A 12,119-nucleotide genomic window follows, 5' to 3' on the forward strand; every position below is an offset into this window, starting at 1 on the left:
GGTGGAAGGAGAGCGGTGTCCGGGGTGGAGACTGCAGCGGCGGCCGCTCCAGGCTCCGGGCTGCGCTGCCTCGACCGCGTAGGGACCGCACGTCAGCACGGCGGGGGAGACGCACGGAGCTCTGATTGGTGAACATCCCGAAGCCGGTCCATCCAATCAGGTGCAGACGCGTAACAACGCGACCCAGCCAGAGCTGGAAAATAAAAACGATGAATCAAAAAAGTGTGTTCACATCAAAGTTTGATTAATCCCCACTGAAGTACAATATCATCTGTAGCAGGTCATCCATCTTCCATCATGTCTGTCTCAAAATCTAGTTTTAAGACAGTATGGAGAACACACAGAAAACAGTTATTAATCCATTATAGGAGAAGTTTAGAGCTGCAACCAATTTTCTTTTTCAACACATCTGACTATTATTTTCTTTAACCTGATAAAATACACCCTCCCACCCCTGGGCCCTTGGCCTTGGTATCCTGCAGTGGGTGTATTTTGGTATGTGCCAGACTCATTCTTTACACAATTTGACAAATTAAATGCTGTTTGAAAGTGTCCTGATTCTATCTGTGTAAAGTGTCATAGGATCTATATATCACTGCACCAGCTGTTGACACAGAATTGCAGAATGGTGGTTATAGCTCCAAAGTGTTTTCCATTTGACATGTACTACTACAGACCTTATATTCCCCTTTTTTACACCATGTTTCTTCCTCTGTACCTTTGGTTGAGTATCTTTTATCCTCATTCTGACTTTCTGGTTGTAAAATTTGAAGAGTGGCCTGTCAAAGGAGACAAGGGTTGAAGAACATTAACCATTTTATTTTGGTTACCTTATTTTTACACTGGTGCACAATAATATGGGTGTCTGGTAACAGGTTTATAATCAAATGATTGTTTAGTGAAATGTCAGAAAATAGTGAAAAAGGCCCATCGCTATTCCCTGAAGCCCAAGTTATCATATTCAAATATATTTTTACTGTCTGACCAACAGTTCTACTGTCATAGAAAGCTGAGAAACTAGCAAATATTCACATTTGAGAAGCTGTTACCAGTGAATTTTAGCATGTCTACCTTGTTACCCAAATTTTTGCCATTTAATTTTCCTTCAATCAACTGATTGATCAGTCAACTAATCATTTCTGCTCTAGAGTACTAATTGTTTCCTGGGTGTGTGGGAAAATAATGAAGTGTCCATGTACAGAGTGGGTCCATAAAGCCCCAACAACAAATTTTTACCATCCATCATCCATCCCAAAAATATATCTGAGACATCCGTCTAAAGACTTAATCAGTATCAATACAGTAATCTGATATAATTTGGTATGAGACTAACAATCCAGTCATACTTCATAAATGCTGGGGGGACTCAAAGCTCTGGTCAAAACAGATATAGGTTTGTAGGTGTATGTCTTTCTCATATCCTGAAATTTGTGAAATGGTATTTTGAAAACGACAAATTTTGCAGTATGGTGAATCTTAGTATCTCTTTGTCCTTGAGCAAGAAAAAAAAAAAGCTGCAGGCCCCTACTGACACCATGTACCACTACCATCTCTCTGTATCCTGATGTCTTCAAGAAAACATTGAACAGATGTTGTAGAGCAATATGCACCACCTCGGCACAATATATTTAGTCTTCTACTAAACAGGATTCTGTTCTGTTTCCTCACATTTGCGACATAGAAGCTGCATTTTCCAACATTAGAACATTTTATCTTGCACTTGTGTAAACAGTGCTCGCAGTGTTCTTTTGTCTAACAGGCTTCAGGGCGTCTTGATTAATACAAGGCTCGGTTGAAGGACCTTGACATTGTGATCTATTTGCATATTCCCGAACAAATTTGCAATTAATCAAATCAGTGCTTGAGATACAAACATTGAACCTGGGTGTTTTAGGGGCCTCTGAGGGCCCCCTGCCGTGGGGCAGCTGCCTGCTTTGCCTGGTTGGTAATCCAGCCTTGTTCCTGAAGGATTCACTGGGCTAAAACACAGGCGATGTATCAGCAGAAAAAACAACTTGTTTTCATCATCTTTAGCCCACACTGTTAAAACTTTTAGCAGCCCAATAAATATTGATGCTTCTACAGCACAAGTCACTTATACCACTTACTAACACTTTGTTTTACCAATGAATCTATTGAGTAATAAATATATTCATATATGATGAATAAACTGTCCGGAAAATATAAAAATATTCCTTACTGTTTCTCAGAGCACAAGATGACATCTTCAAATGTCTTGTTTGTTTGACCAACAGTGAAGCAGAAGAAATTAAGAAATTTGAAATGAGCAAATATTCACCAAACTAAGACCAGAGAGATGCTTGGCATCATTTCCTGGCAAATGATTTTAAAACAATTACTGATTAATATCCTATCAATCAAGAAATTGATTATTCAACTAATCATTTCAGCAGTAACACAACACAGACGCAATAATCTGGAGGAACAAAATCACTACCGTCCATACACATTTTAATGACGCACTACAAGTAAATGAAACTTGTTGACAAATGTTAAAAACATGAGACACAAATGATGAAATGAGTAAAGTTGAATAGATTGTACTTGCTAAAAAAAGGGGGGGTTTGGAGTTAAGGTTACATTCACCTTTGCGGGCACACCTGCCACTTCCTACTAGTGCAAAGAATTAATTCTGCTAAATGCCATACATCATCTTTTTGTTGTATGTTTGCATTAAGACTCCATTATTATTGCATGCCTTCAGTGGCCATTTGAGGTATACAAACACATTGTTCTGATAGTTACACACTGTACATCTAACATGATGCAGGCATTTCCAAATAAGTTTACAAATAAAACAACAACCAACCCATGAAAAAAGCATTATTTACTTATATGCTAGAATTTGAATCAGGAAGCTTTTCTTGCAGTTTGCTGCACTGGAAGCTTTTAAGGTTTCCCAGCCAATCACGTCACATCATCACATTTTAGAACTGAGGGAAAGCAGTACCTGAAAAGTCAAACAAAACAGGAAGCAAAAAAGTACAGTAACCTTGATAATGTACAACCTACACCACAATTTGAAATTTCATTTTACCTTTAACTTAATTTATACCAACTGACTCTTTACATTAGCTGGCATGTGATTGTGAACAGAGTTTTACTGCATAAAGAAGGAGCCCCTTCAAAATCATACTTGAAGTTGCCGTTAAACATATAACATTGCATTATCTGATCAAAAATGAATAAACTCTCTGTAACAGGAATTTATAACATAGAGGAAGCAACAGAGATCATCATAACTGTTGTCTGTGCTGTGCTGAGACATCTTTACAGTGGGAGTGTTTGGACCAAAAAACAAAACTAAACTGAGAAAACGAACGCTGTAAAACTGTCCAGTATTTTTATCTTCTCAGGACAAATAACAAAAATGTCAAGTATATCTAGGTAAGTCAGATGCCCACGGGAGAATGAACGTTCAAGTGTTCTAGTTACTATTTGATGAGAATGTACAGGAAGAAACAAAGAACATCCAGAATACCACTTGGATTCTACCATATAGTAAGACGCTCAACAGTTCCCAGTCAGACATAATTATATATGTGTGTTTATATATCTCAGAGGGATGACTGATGTGAAGCTTGATTCTAAGTTTGTTTGGCTCTGAAAGAGGAATAAAATATTTAATTATAATATTTAAATTATATTTTCTCAAGGCACAGCATACTGAAGATATGCAGGTCAAAGTAAATTAAGTGAGCCAACAAAACTCTTTGACGTTTGTGAAGATGGCTTTGATCTGTGCACAGTGCATAGAGTCAGGCCGCCTCACAGCCCAGTCAGATCCAGTTCTGTGGAAGTTCTGCCTCAGTTTCTGCGTCCACCGGAGGATTTAAGGAGGGAGGACACAAGAGAGCGAAGCAGGCTGGAGGAGTCATCAGGCAGGATTTAAAACTGTCGCCACTGATCACATTTTTAAACTCAGGAGTGTTAGGAAAGGCGACGCAGAACCTGGTTCAGGACACAGAGGTTTTGAACTGGTTCAGAAACGTGACTCCAACCCAACAGCCACAGCTGCAGGTGGGACTTCACTGGGTCTTTTCAGCACATCCCATCAACATTTTACAGTCAAAGAGGGAGTGACGCAAGCCTCAGAAGGGCTGCTGGGTCTTTAACTCTGAGTACACTAGTCCTTCTGCTGAGATGGCGTCCCCGAGCCCAACTGTCCGAAGCGGCTGTTTGCAGACCAGCACCGGTGTGAGGTGGAAGGTGACGTTTCCACGACGCCACATTGTAACAGGATCTGCTGGGTTCAGGGACAACTTCTCTCGTGGCTCAAAGTGTGAGCTGTCAAACTCTACTGGGGCTTTGAGCTCCACTTTGCTAACGTCAACAGACTGGAGACCACATGCCTGGCTGCTGGCCACTCGTGCACCTGCCATGACTGCTGCTGCCTGGTTCCCCCAGTAACCATCCACTGTGGCCAGGATGTGGTAGGCCAGCGTGTGGAAGTGAATGCGAGTGAGGTCCGCCTCCGACGACGGGTCGCTGCGGCCGTGCTCCTCCAGGATCCAGAGGAGGATGTCGCTGACCCGGCCCACGTCCGGGATGCTTTTCCAGGCAGCCAAATCTGCATGAGGCCCCTCACCAGCCTGAGAGAGGAAGAGCAGCTCCTGCTCGTTCAGCCCAATAGAGCTGACGATGGGCATAACCTGCTAACAGGAAACAGACGAAAAACCTTAATTAAAGACACAGAACTCTTGAGGGATTAGTGAAATTTGAGCACACTCATCTTTTTTGTGTGAGAGACTTCATGAAAGTCTCCTACAGAAAACAGTTTTCCACATGTACCTCCTGCATGATGCTGTTCATGTAGTCTTTGTCAGTCATGCTCGCCAGCTCCAGGTGGATGGGAATATCTTTACGAATGTCAGATATGGCTGACACAGCCTGCGAAGAGTAAGCAAGCACCCAGAATCTATGTCACTTGAGTCAGTGCCATGTGACCATGCATACCGTACACATACCGTAAATAACAATAAAACATGATTGTTAAAACACAATGGCAACAGTAAGTTTACAGTTAAACCGGTCTGAACTGAAGTGAATCAGTGTGTAGACATTACATTCTACATTACTGCCAAACATTTTCCAAAGAAAAGCACAGTTTTTCAACTGATGGGTGTTATCATTTTTAAATTAATATTCACTCCCACAAACTAGTGGAAAAGATGTGTAATCCTTCACCTTTACTTCTTACTGCACTATCACACCTCAATAAATGTTTTCTGTGATACAGTAACTGAACTTTAATATATTGAGACTGCACAGCAGAAATAAATAACACATTATATCTGTGTGATTTGCAGTAAATGGGTCACAATGTGCAAAAACAACAGCTTTGTTGACTAAAACAAATTGGTGGAGATACTGTAAAACTTTCAGCCACTGACCTCTTTCAGTCGATCCTCCCACACGTCTCTGCCCTGACCCTCCATCATGTGGAGCCCCGACAGCACGACCAGGTCAGGCTGAAACTCCTCCAGACTCGCCACAAACGTCTCAAGTGAACTCATCTCCCCGTTGGACATGTCGTGGGAGAAGATGAAGCGGTTGGCTTGAGGTGCCTGAGTTGAACCCCACTGTTCACCTAGAGACAGAGAAGTAGACTAAATACAACTTTAACAGACTGAAGGGATCTAGTTAAGAGCTACAGATCCTGTAATGGATGGCTGCAGCTTGTACTTCTCTTTACCTGCTTTATACTCCAGGATGAGGTGAAATTCATCCACCTCCTGGAGAGAATCCGGGGGAACAACTATTTGTTCATCCAGCATCTCATGGAGTTTAGGACCAACTGGCCCACACAACAAAACCTGTGGTATAAGAATAAATATTAACACTCAAAATGTACTTAATTCTGAACCAATCTGGTCCATCTGTGTTGAACTGCTGCTCTACAGTTGGGCTGTCATGTTGCAAAATAAATTCATTTGGGGAATCATTTACTGTATAACACGGGGATTTTAACAGGGAATGTGCTTCATAAGATTTTCAAAATATTTTTTAATGGAATTATATTTGAAGTCCACACATTATAATAGTGTGTTTACAAGGTTGAAAAAGCACCTTTTTATGTCCTAAAAATGTGCTCATCTGATTCTCTTCCCGTTTTTTCCATGTTTATTATCAAACTGATTTAACTGACAAGGCCAGACAAATCTTAAATAGTTCATTAATTTTGATGAAGTGCAAGAGTTGTAGACAGAAGAAGAGACGTGGTACTGTACCATCAGATCAGGGTAGGTGGCGAGCTTCTGACCAATGAGGGCAGCGTTCCCTCCCACATACAGCTGCAAGACAACAAAAGTAAAAGTAAACGTTTTATCAGAAGGAAGATCTCTTAAAATGATAAAATATATAAATAAAAAAATTCATCCTCTGGGAAAGGTTGGGGAGGAAGGGAGCCTTGCCTTCGCACCGGGGTATTCTGCTGCTGCACGTGCAATCCTCTGAAAGACCTCTTTGTTGGTGAAGAAGCGCTCGGCAGCCGCTCCACGCCCCATGTAATGGATGAAGGCTTCCTTCAAGTCCTCTTTGGAGTGCAACACTTCGTGATCCAGGCCAGTGCCAGGGTCCACAGCCAGAGCCTGCAGCAGTCCCACTCCAGAGACGACCACATCGACGCAGGCATTTACACTGAGCAAAAGAGCAAATCACGACAGTATAAGAGAAATACTGAGTACAGGTTATTTGGCAGTTAATAAAAAATAATAATAAATTCTGTCTTGAATTAAAAACAATCCCTAACATATAAATAGTACATACTTTTTTGGTGTCTGCTGCTAGCCTGATAATCACACTAAATTGTCAAAGTAAAAATCTATTTAAACTTATTTCTGGATGAATGTCTGGGTTTTGTGCAAATACAGACAAATCCATTAAAAAGTCTGTTTTAAAGCGAATGAAAAACTGAACAAATCCCCTCCTTAAGTAAGACTGACTCATTTTGAACTCGGGGTATTTATCCAGTCAAATGTAATTTGGGGTGACCAGCTAACTCGTCTTATCATATAAAACTGCATTTCACCCTTAGGTGATTTATGCAGAGTATGAATTTATAGATATTTATATTTTTTTGTTCCAACTGTACAAAATAATAATTCCTAATAATACATTTAATGAAAAACATTACCTGGATAGGCAGCAGACAATGGATGGATGGAATAATAACTTATTGACTGATTACTTATTTATACACTGTGCCATGGATCACTTTTGATCAAATCTGAAGGATCTGGTAAAATTTTAGATTCACTGTGACTTTATAAGCAACTTTAGTTGTAGAATTAAAGAAAAATAAACCATTCCCAAACAATACATAAGTGTTCTCTCCCTTCACAGCTTTCCTTGGGAGAAACAATCTGTCCATCCCTCTGGTGGGCAGTCCTTCAGCTGCAGCCAATCACCATCTACCACCTTTAAAACACTGACGTGTGTTGGCTGCTCTAAACCAGCCAAAAGGCTATTGGCTAGGTATAGACAGTAAAATAATTCACTGGGGCACCGCTGTCTTGGACCAGGCCATCTGAGCTGGGACTGACTCATGATCACACATTCCTTCTCACTAGCAGAGCCTCTCAATATGCCACAGTGTACAGCAGAGCTGCAGGAGCACAGATGCAGAAATGAATACTAACTTCAGGGGACAGCTTCTTGGACTAAAGAAAGACATCTATTTCTTATAGGAATCTGGATGTCAGTTCAACTCTGTAACTCACCCTACAGCCACTTTGCTCCACTGCCGGGTAGGTAAAGTTATCAAAGTCTCCCAGGCAGCAGAAATCACCTGCTCCAGGCTGTTCTGACTGGTGAGACTGTGAGATGATGACTGAAAGATTGGCAGGCTGATATACTGCAGAATCTGCTCTGGCAGGTCCGGGCCACCATGGTAGAAGTAGCCAACAGCTAATGCCAGAAGGGCCGCTACTGAAGCCTTCCTCCACATGACGCTCCCACACACTCCTGCAACAAAGGAAATCTGTTAGTTGTCTCATATTAACCATTTGAATTAAAACCTGATCAACTGAGTTATTGTGGTCCTCAGTAATGACATTAAGGGGCTGCGTACAGGTAAGCTGGTATCTAAAAATAACACTCAGTTAAGAAGGTATTGCTGGGTCTGATCCAGCCAGCACAGTAAACTGTCAAATACATATCAATTCCTGTTAAATGCTGATGATGAAGAACCTGGAAAATGAAGATGCAATAATGCTAAAGTCATATTAAAACCTCCAATATATCCATAAAACAGCCATGTCCATTGATTTGCAATATTGACAGCAACAAACAAAAAATGTCAAATTTGATATGTTCTCACACTATAAATACACACATACTTTAATCACTCAGCCCTGGCAAAATTAAGATGTACAGAAAATTGGTAAAGAAAGATCAACGGAAACACAATCAGCAACTATTTTGATTATTGATTAAATGATTAATCACTTTAATCACTTTGTTCCAGTTTAAGCATTTGGTACTTTTCTTTTTCTTATGTGATACTAAACTGAATATCTTTTAAAATGTTTTATTCTCTTAAGTTAAAACAAACTGCATGTTTTCAGTAACTCTATCAATCTTATTCTATATTTTACTCTATACGGTTATTGAGTAGATTTATCTTGTTTTTTCTTTTACATTGCTGTGTTGTTGTGGGACCCCCTTGAAAAGGAGATAGCCTATCCGAAGGGGTTCAGCCTTATGTAATACATTTGATATGTTGTATATACAAATATATAATACATACATTACAAACAGCTTATGGGAACCGAGAGTGAGCAGATACAACAGCACAGCTCAGCTCAAAACTTAGTTTCCATGTTACTGAGAAGTACAGTGTAATAAACATGCTCTGCCATTTAAGCCTCATCCATACCAGTATACAGGCTTAAGTTATTGCTAACGTGGACACACTCAGTCTGTTAGCTCAAATGCTAACACCAGCACACAGGGGGCATCTCTGACCACATTTAATCAAAGCTAATCTGACAGTAGCTTTAGCCAGCTCGGTTTAGAAAGCTCGTTTAGACACTGGCAAGCAATGAGACTTTGAGTACAGGACAGTTTACACCTCAGCTTCAATTAACAGCGGTTGTTAAAAGCGAAGTAGCTTCTTAGTTGGGTGTTAGCGGCACGTACCGATAAATGTGCAGGCTTCAGATTTGTCTGTTAGGAAGAGGAGTCGCTTTCCTGCTCTTTCACATACGGAGCCGTTCAGTTTCCTGGATGCCGCCGGTGGAGGGAGAGGTAGCTGGAGAAGTGAGAGTCGGTGCAAGTCATTGAAGGAGCAGCGACGACCGGGAAAGACAGCACACACACATACACACACATACACACACACACACACACATACACACGTATACACACTCTGAGGCGGTAGCTGAGCGGCTTCCGTCGAACGCTCCGCGCATGCGCGCTAAAGAAGCTCAGCGGTACATACGGTACATGCACAAGTTTGAAATAACGCAAAAACAACGGGTAAATGTATTTTTAGCAGGATGTAACTTATTTAAAAATGCATATATTGTCTCGTGTGTTGTTGGTTGATGTAACTGCATGCATTTCACCTCAGTATTCCTGGGAATTATTGGATTATTCTGGTGAACTGGATGATAATTTGGCATGTATCAACAGGAAACAGCACAGACTAGATGCAATTACTCATTATTGCTGCTTGACTTTCACGCTCCTGCCATTGTTCAACTGAATACAAAAGAGCCATGTTAATTAATGTTATTAGTAACACCTGTGCTTTCTGTCTGTTCTGCCGTGAAAAAGGCCTGTTTAACCCCCACCCTCTGTATTGTGGAGGTACCCTGTTATTAAGCTCCTCTTACAAGAATGGTTTAGATAATACATATATATATATATATATATATATATTTTTTTTTTTTTTAAACTTTAATCATGTGTGTATGTTAAAAAAAAAATACAATTACTTTATGTGATATACACATAAACTCTTTACCTACATATTAGAGCTACAAGAATTACTTGCTTAATCACACAGTGATTCACAGTTCTTTTCCTAGCATAAAGACTAGAAGCAAGAGTGACAGCCAAGAAACTGTCCAGCACATGAAAGCACAACATGTCGTTGTTGTACTTAAGGTTTTTGTAATAATTAAACGAGAACTAGTTAGGCTAACTGTTTGAGCTAAGATAAACAGCTGCTGGGTGTAGCCTGATGTTTACTGTGCAACACATGAGAGTGGAGAGTCTTAAGGATATTGCTAAAACTTAGAACTGTTCCTTTAAAATAGTGGATTTTACATTTCACTTGAAAACAGGATTTATTACTGTATTTCAGCAGTGAGTCCAAATTTCATGACCTATTCTCAGAGATTCACTGAGTGTTGTGTTACTTATGTTGAGTTAACTTTGATCTCTCGTCTTTGTTTATGAAGGTTTTAAACCTTTCAGCCAGTTCAGGAAATGTACAACAGTACGCTCCTTCTACTAGTATTTAAGTATTTTACTTTCATCTGGAAATAAGAGCACTTTCAGTTTCTGCATATAACATCCAGAAAATTAACTTTTCTGGTTTAATTTTGTTCCTTTTATCTATTCAGGGTGAACAGGTCCTGGACTTGAATTGGAATTAACCACAAGGGTAATTAGACAGCAATAAACCATAGCCAAATAACATAATAAAAGACCCAGAACCTTTCCTCCTGCCTTGTATCCTTCAGGCAAATAAGCCTGCGTGTTCTACCTGAACTGCTTGTTGCTGCATGTAAACTATTTGGCTTGAGGCAGAGGTGAGGCGAGGCACCTATGGAGAAAGCCGACATGCTCTACTTCCGCATACTGTATGTAAATCTCAAATGTCAAGCACTGACAGTCATGACGTAATATCAAAACCTTCTAAAAAGATGGTCCCTGTCTGAAAAATAGTTTCTCTGTGAAGCTGAACATGAGCCATTATCCTCAATAGAGTTGTTCCATATCATTAAACTGTGTGTTTTTAAAAAGGTGGACAACACATGTTGAAATAAAAGTCACAGATTTTCTCTGTAAAAATGATGGTTCTGAAATATTATAAGCAATAAAGAATAAATTGAAACAAGGTTTTGGAATAAATTTTCTGGACTGGTTCCCTTTCAAGAACAAGATGTTTGAATCTGTCTGTGTATGTGCACATTTCTCAACCAGCTTCTCACTATGAGCGACAGCAGAGTAGCTTAGATTTAATGTTAAAGTCCTGTTTAATAACTACAACAGATGTTTTTTTAATCCACATTTAGACTTTATTGCTCATGTAGCCATGAATGTTTGAGGTTATAAAAAAAACCCCACTTTGAATTGAGATGAGTTTTCAATTTAATAAACACATCACATATTTTGTTTATATGTAAATGATACAACAGCTCTGCCATGAATTCTACCTCTGCATAGATAATTATAATTTTGATTGACACTATTGGAGATAATATAGTGTAGTCCAGTTCAACAACGCTGCAAACTAGAAACCTCAATAATAAACATATAGTTAAATCAATACAATCAAAACTGAACATGATTATATGCGTCTGAACAGTTATATTGAATTCTGTAACATTTTACAAGTGTGTCTGATGAAGGTATATTAACAAGAAAAGTTATTGAGAAGATAAATTGAAAGAACTGACTAAATCAGGGGTCCTTGAGGGGGTTCCTCACTATAATTCCATCCATAATTCACACGATGACAGAATGTATGACTATTTTAGTCATTGGTTTGAAACACTTTCTGTAATAAAACATCCAAAAGCAAAAATCTTACCAGATAGGGGATCCTAATCTTATCAAATGTGTGTCATATCAGGGGTCCTTGATGTGAAAAAGCTTTAGAACCACTGGACTAAACAATATTTCACTGTAGTCTAGTAAATCTATTAAGTTGTCATCCACTACAGGAAGTAATTGTTATTATAAGCAGGAATCTAGTCACACCACAGCTGCCTGATCACTGACCTGTAACAAAAGAAATGTGTTTTATGACAGTGTGACAAAAGCAGAATAGTCTCCTTCTGCCTTTAGTTTCTCACACTGAACAATGTTGATTTTCTTGTTCTGCAGCTCAGGTTTACAAAGAGAATTCACACAGGTTGAAC

At 39.6% G+C, this 12,119-nt stretch overlaps 1 protein-coding gene across 3 annotated transcripts; it reads right to left on the minus strand.

The window, feature by feature from the left end:
- Nucleotides 1-2,455: 2,455 nt before the first annotated feature.
- adpgk (ADP-dependent glucokinase) lies at nucleotides 2,456-11,985 on the minus strand. 3 transcript variants are annotated; one of them, XM_056387033.1, is made up of 9 exons: nucleotides 11,789-11,985; nucleotides 9,163-9,274; nucleotides 7,743-7,986; nucleotides 6,435-6,660; nucleotides 6,252-6,314; nucleotides 5,717-5,837; nucleotides 5,415-5,611; nucleotides 4,813-4,911; nucleotides 2,456-4,676 (listed from the first exon to the last, which is right to left on the minus strand). In XM_056387033.1, the coding sequence occupies exons 3-9, from the start codon at nucleotides 7,967-7,969 to the stop codon at nucleotides 4,113-4,115; spliced, it is 1,497 nt and encodes a 498-aa protein (XP_056243008.1). In that variant the 5' UTR covers nucleotides 7,970-7,986; nucleotides 9,163-9,274; nucleotides 11,789-11,985; the 3' UTR covers nucleotides 2,456-4,112. The 3 variants fall into 3 exon arrangements, with proteins under 3 accessions (XP_056243008.1, XP_056243007.1, XP_056243009.1); XM_056387032.1 differs by lacking the exon at nucleotides 11,789-11,985 and having other exon boundaries at nucleotides 9,163-9,386; XM_056387034.1 differs by lacking the exon at nucleotides 11,789-11,985 and having other exon boundaries at nucleotides 2,456-4,673; nucleotides 9,163-9,385.
- Nucleotides 11,986-12,119: the final 134 nt, after the last annotated feature.

This window comes from Seriola aureovittata, chromosome 10 (assembly GCF_021018895.1).
Source record: "Seriola aureovittata isolate HTS-2021-v1 ecotype China chromosome 10, ASM2101889v1, whole genome shotgun sequence".
Lineage (NCBI taxonomy): Eukaryota > Metazoa > Chordata > Actinopteri > Carangiformes > Carangidae > Seriola > Seriola aureovittata.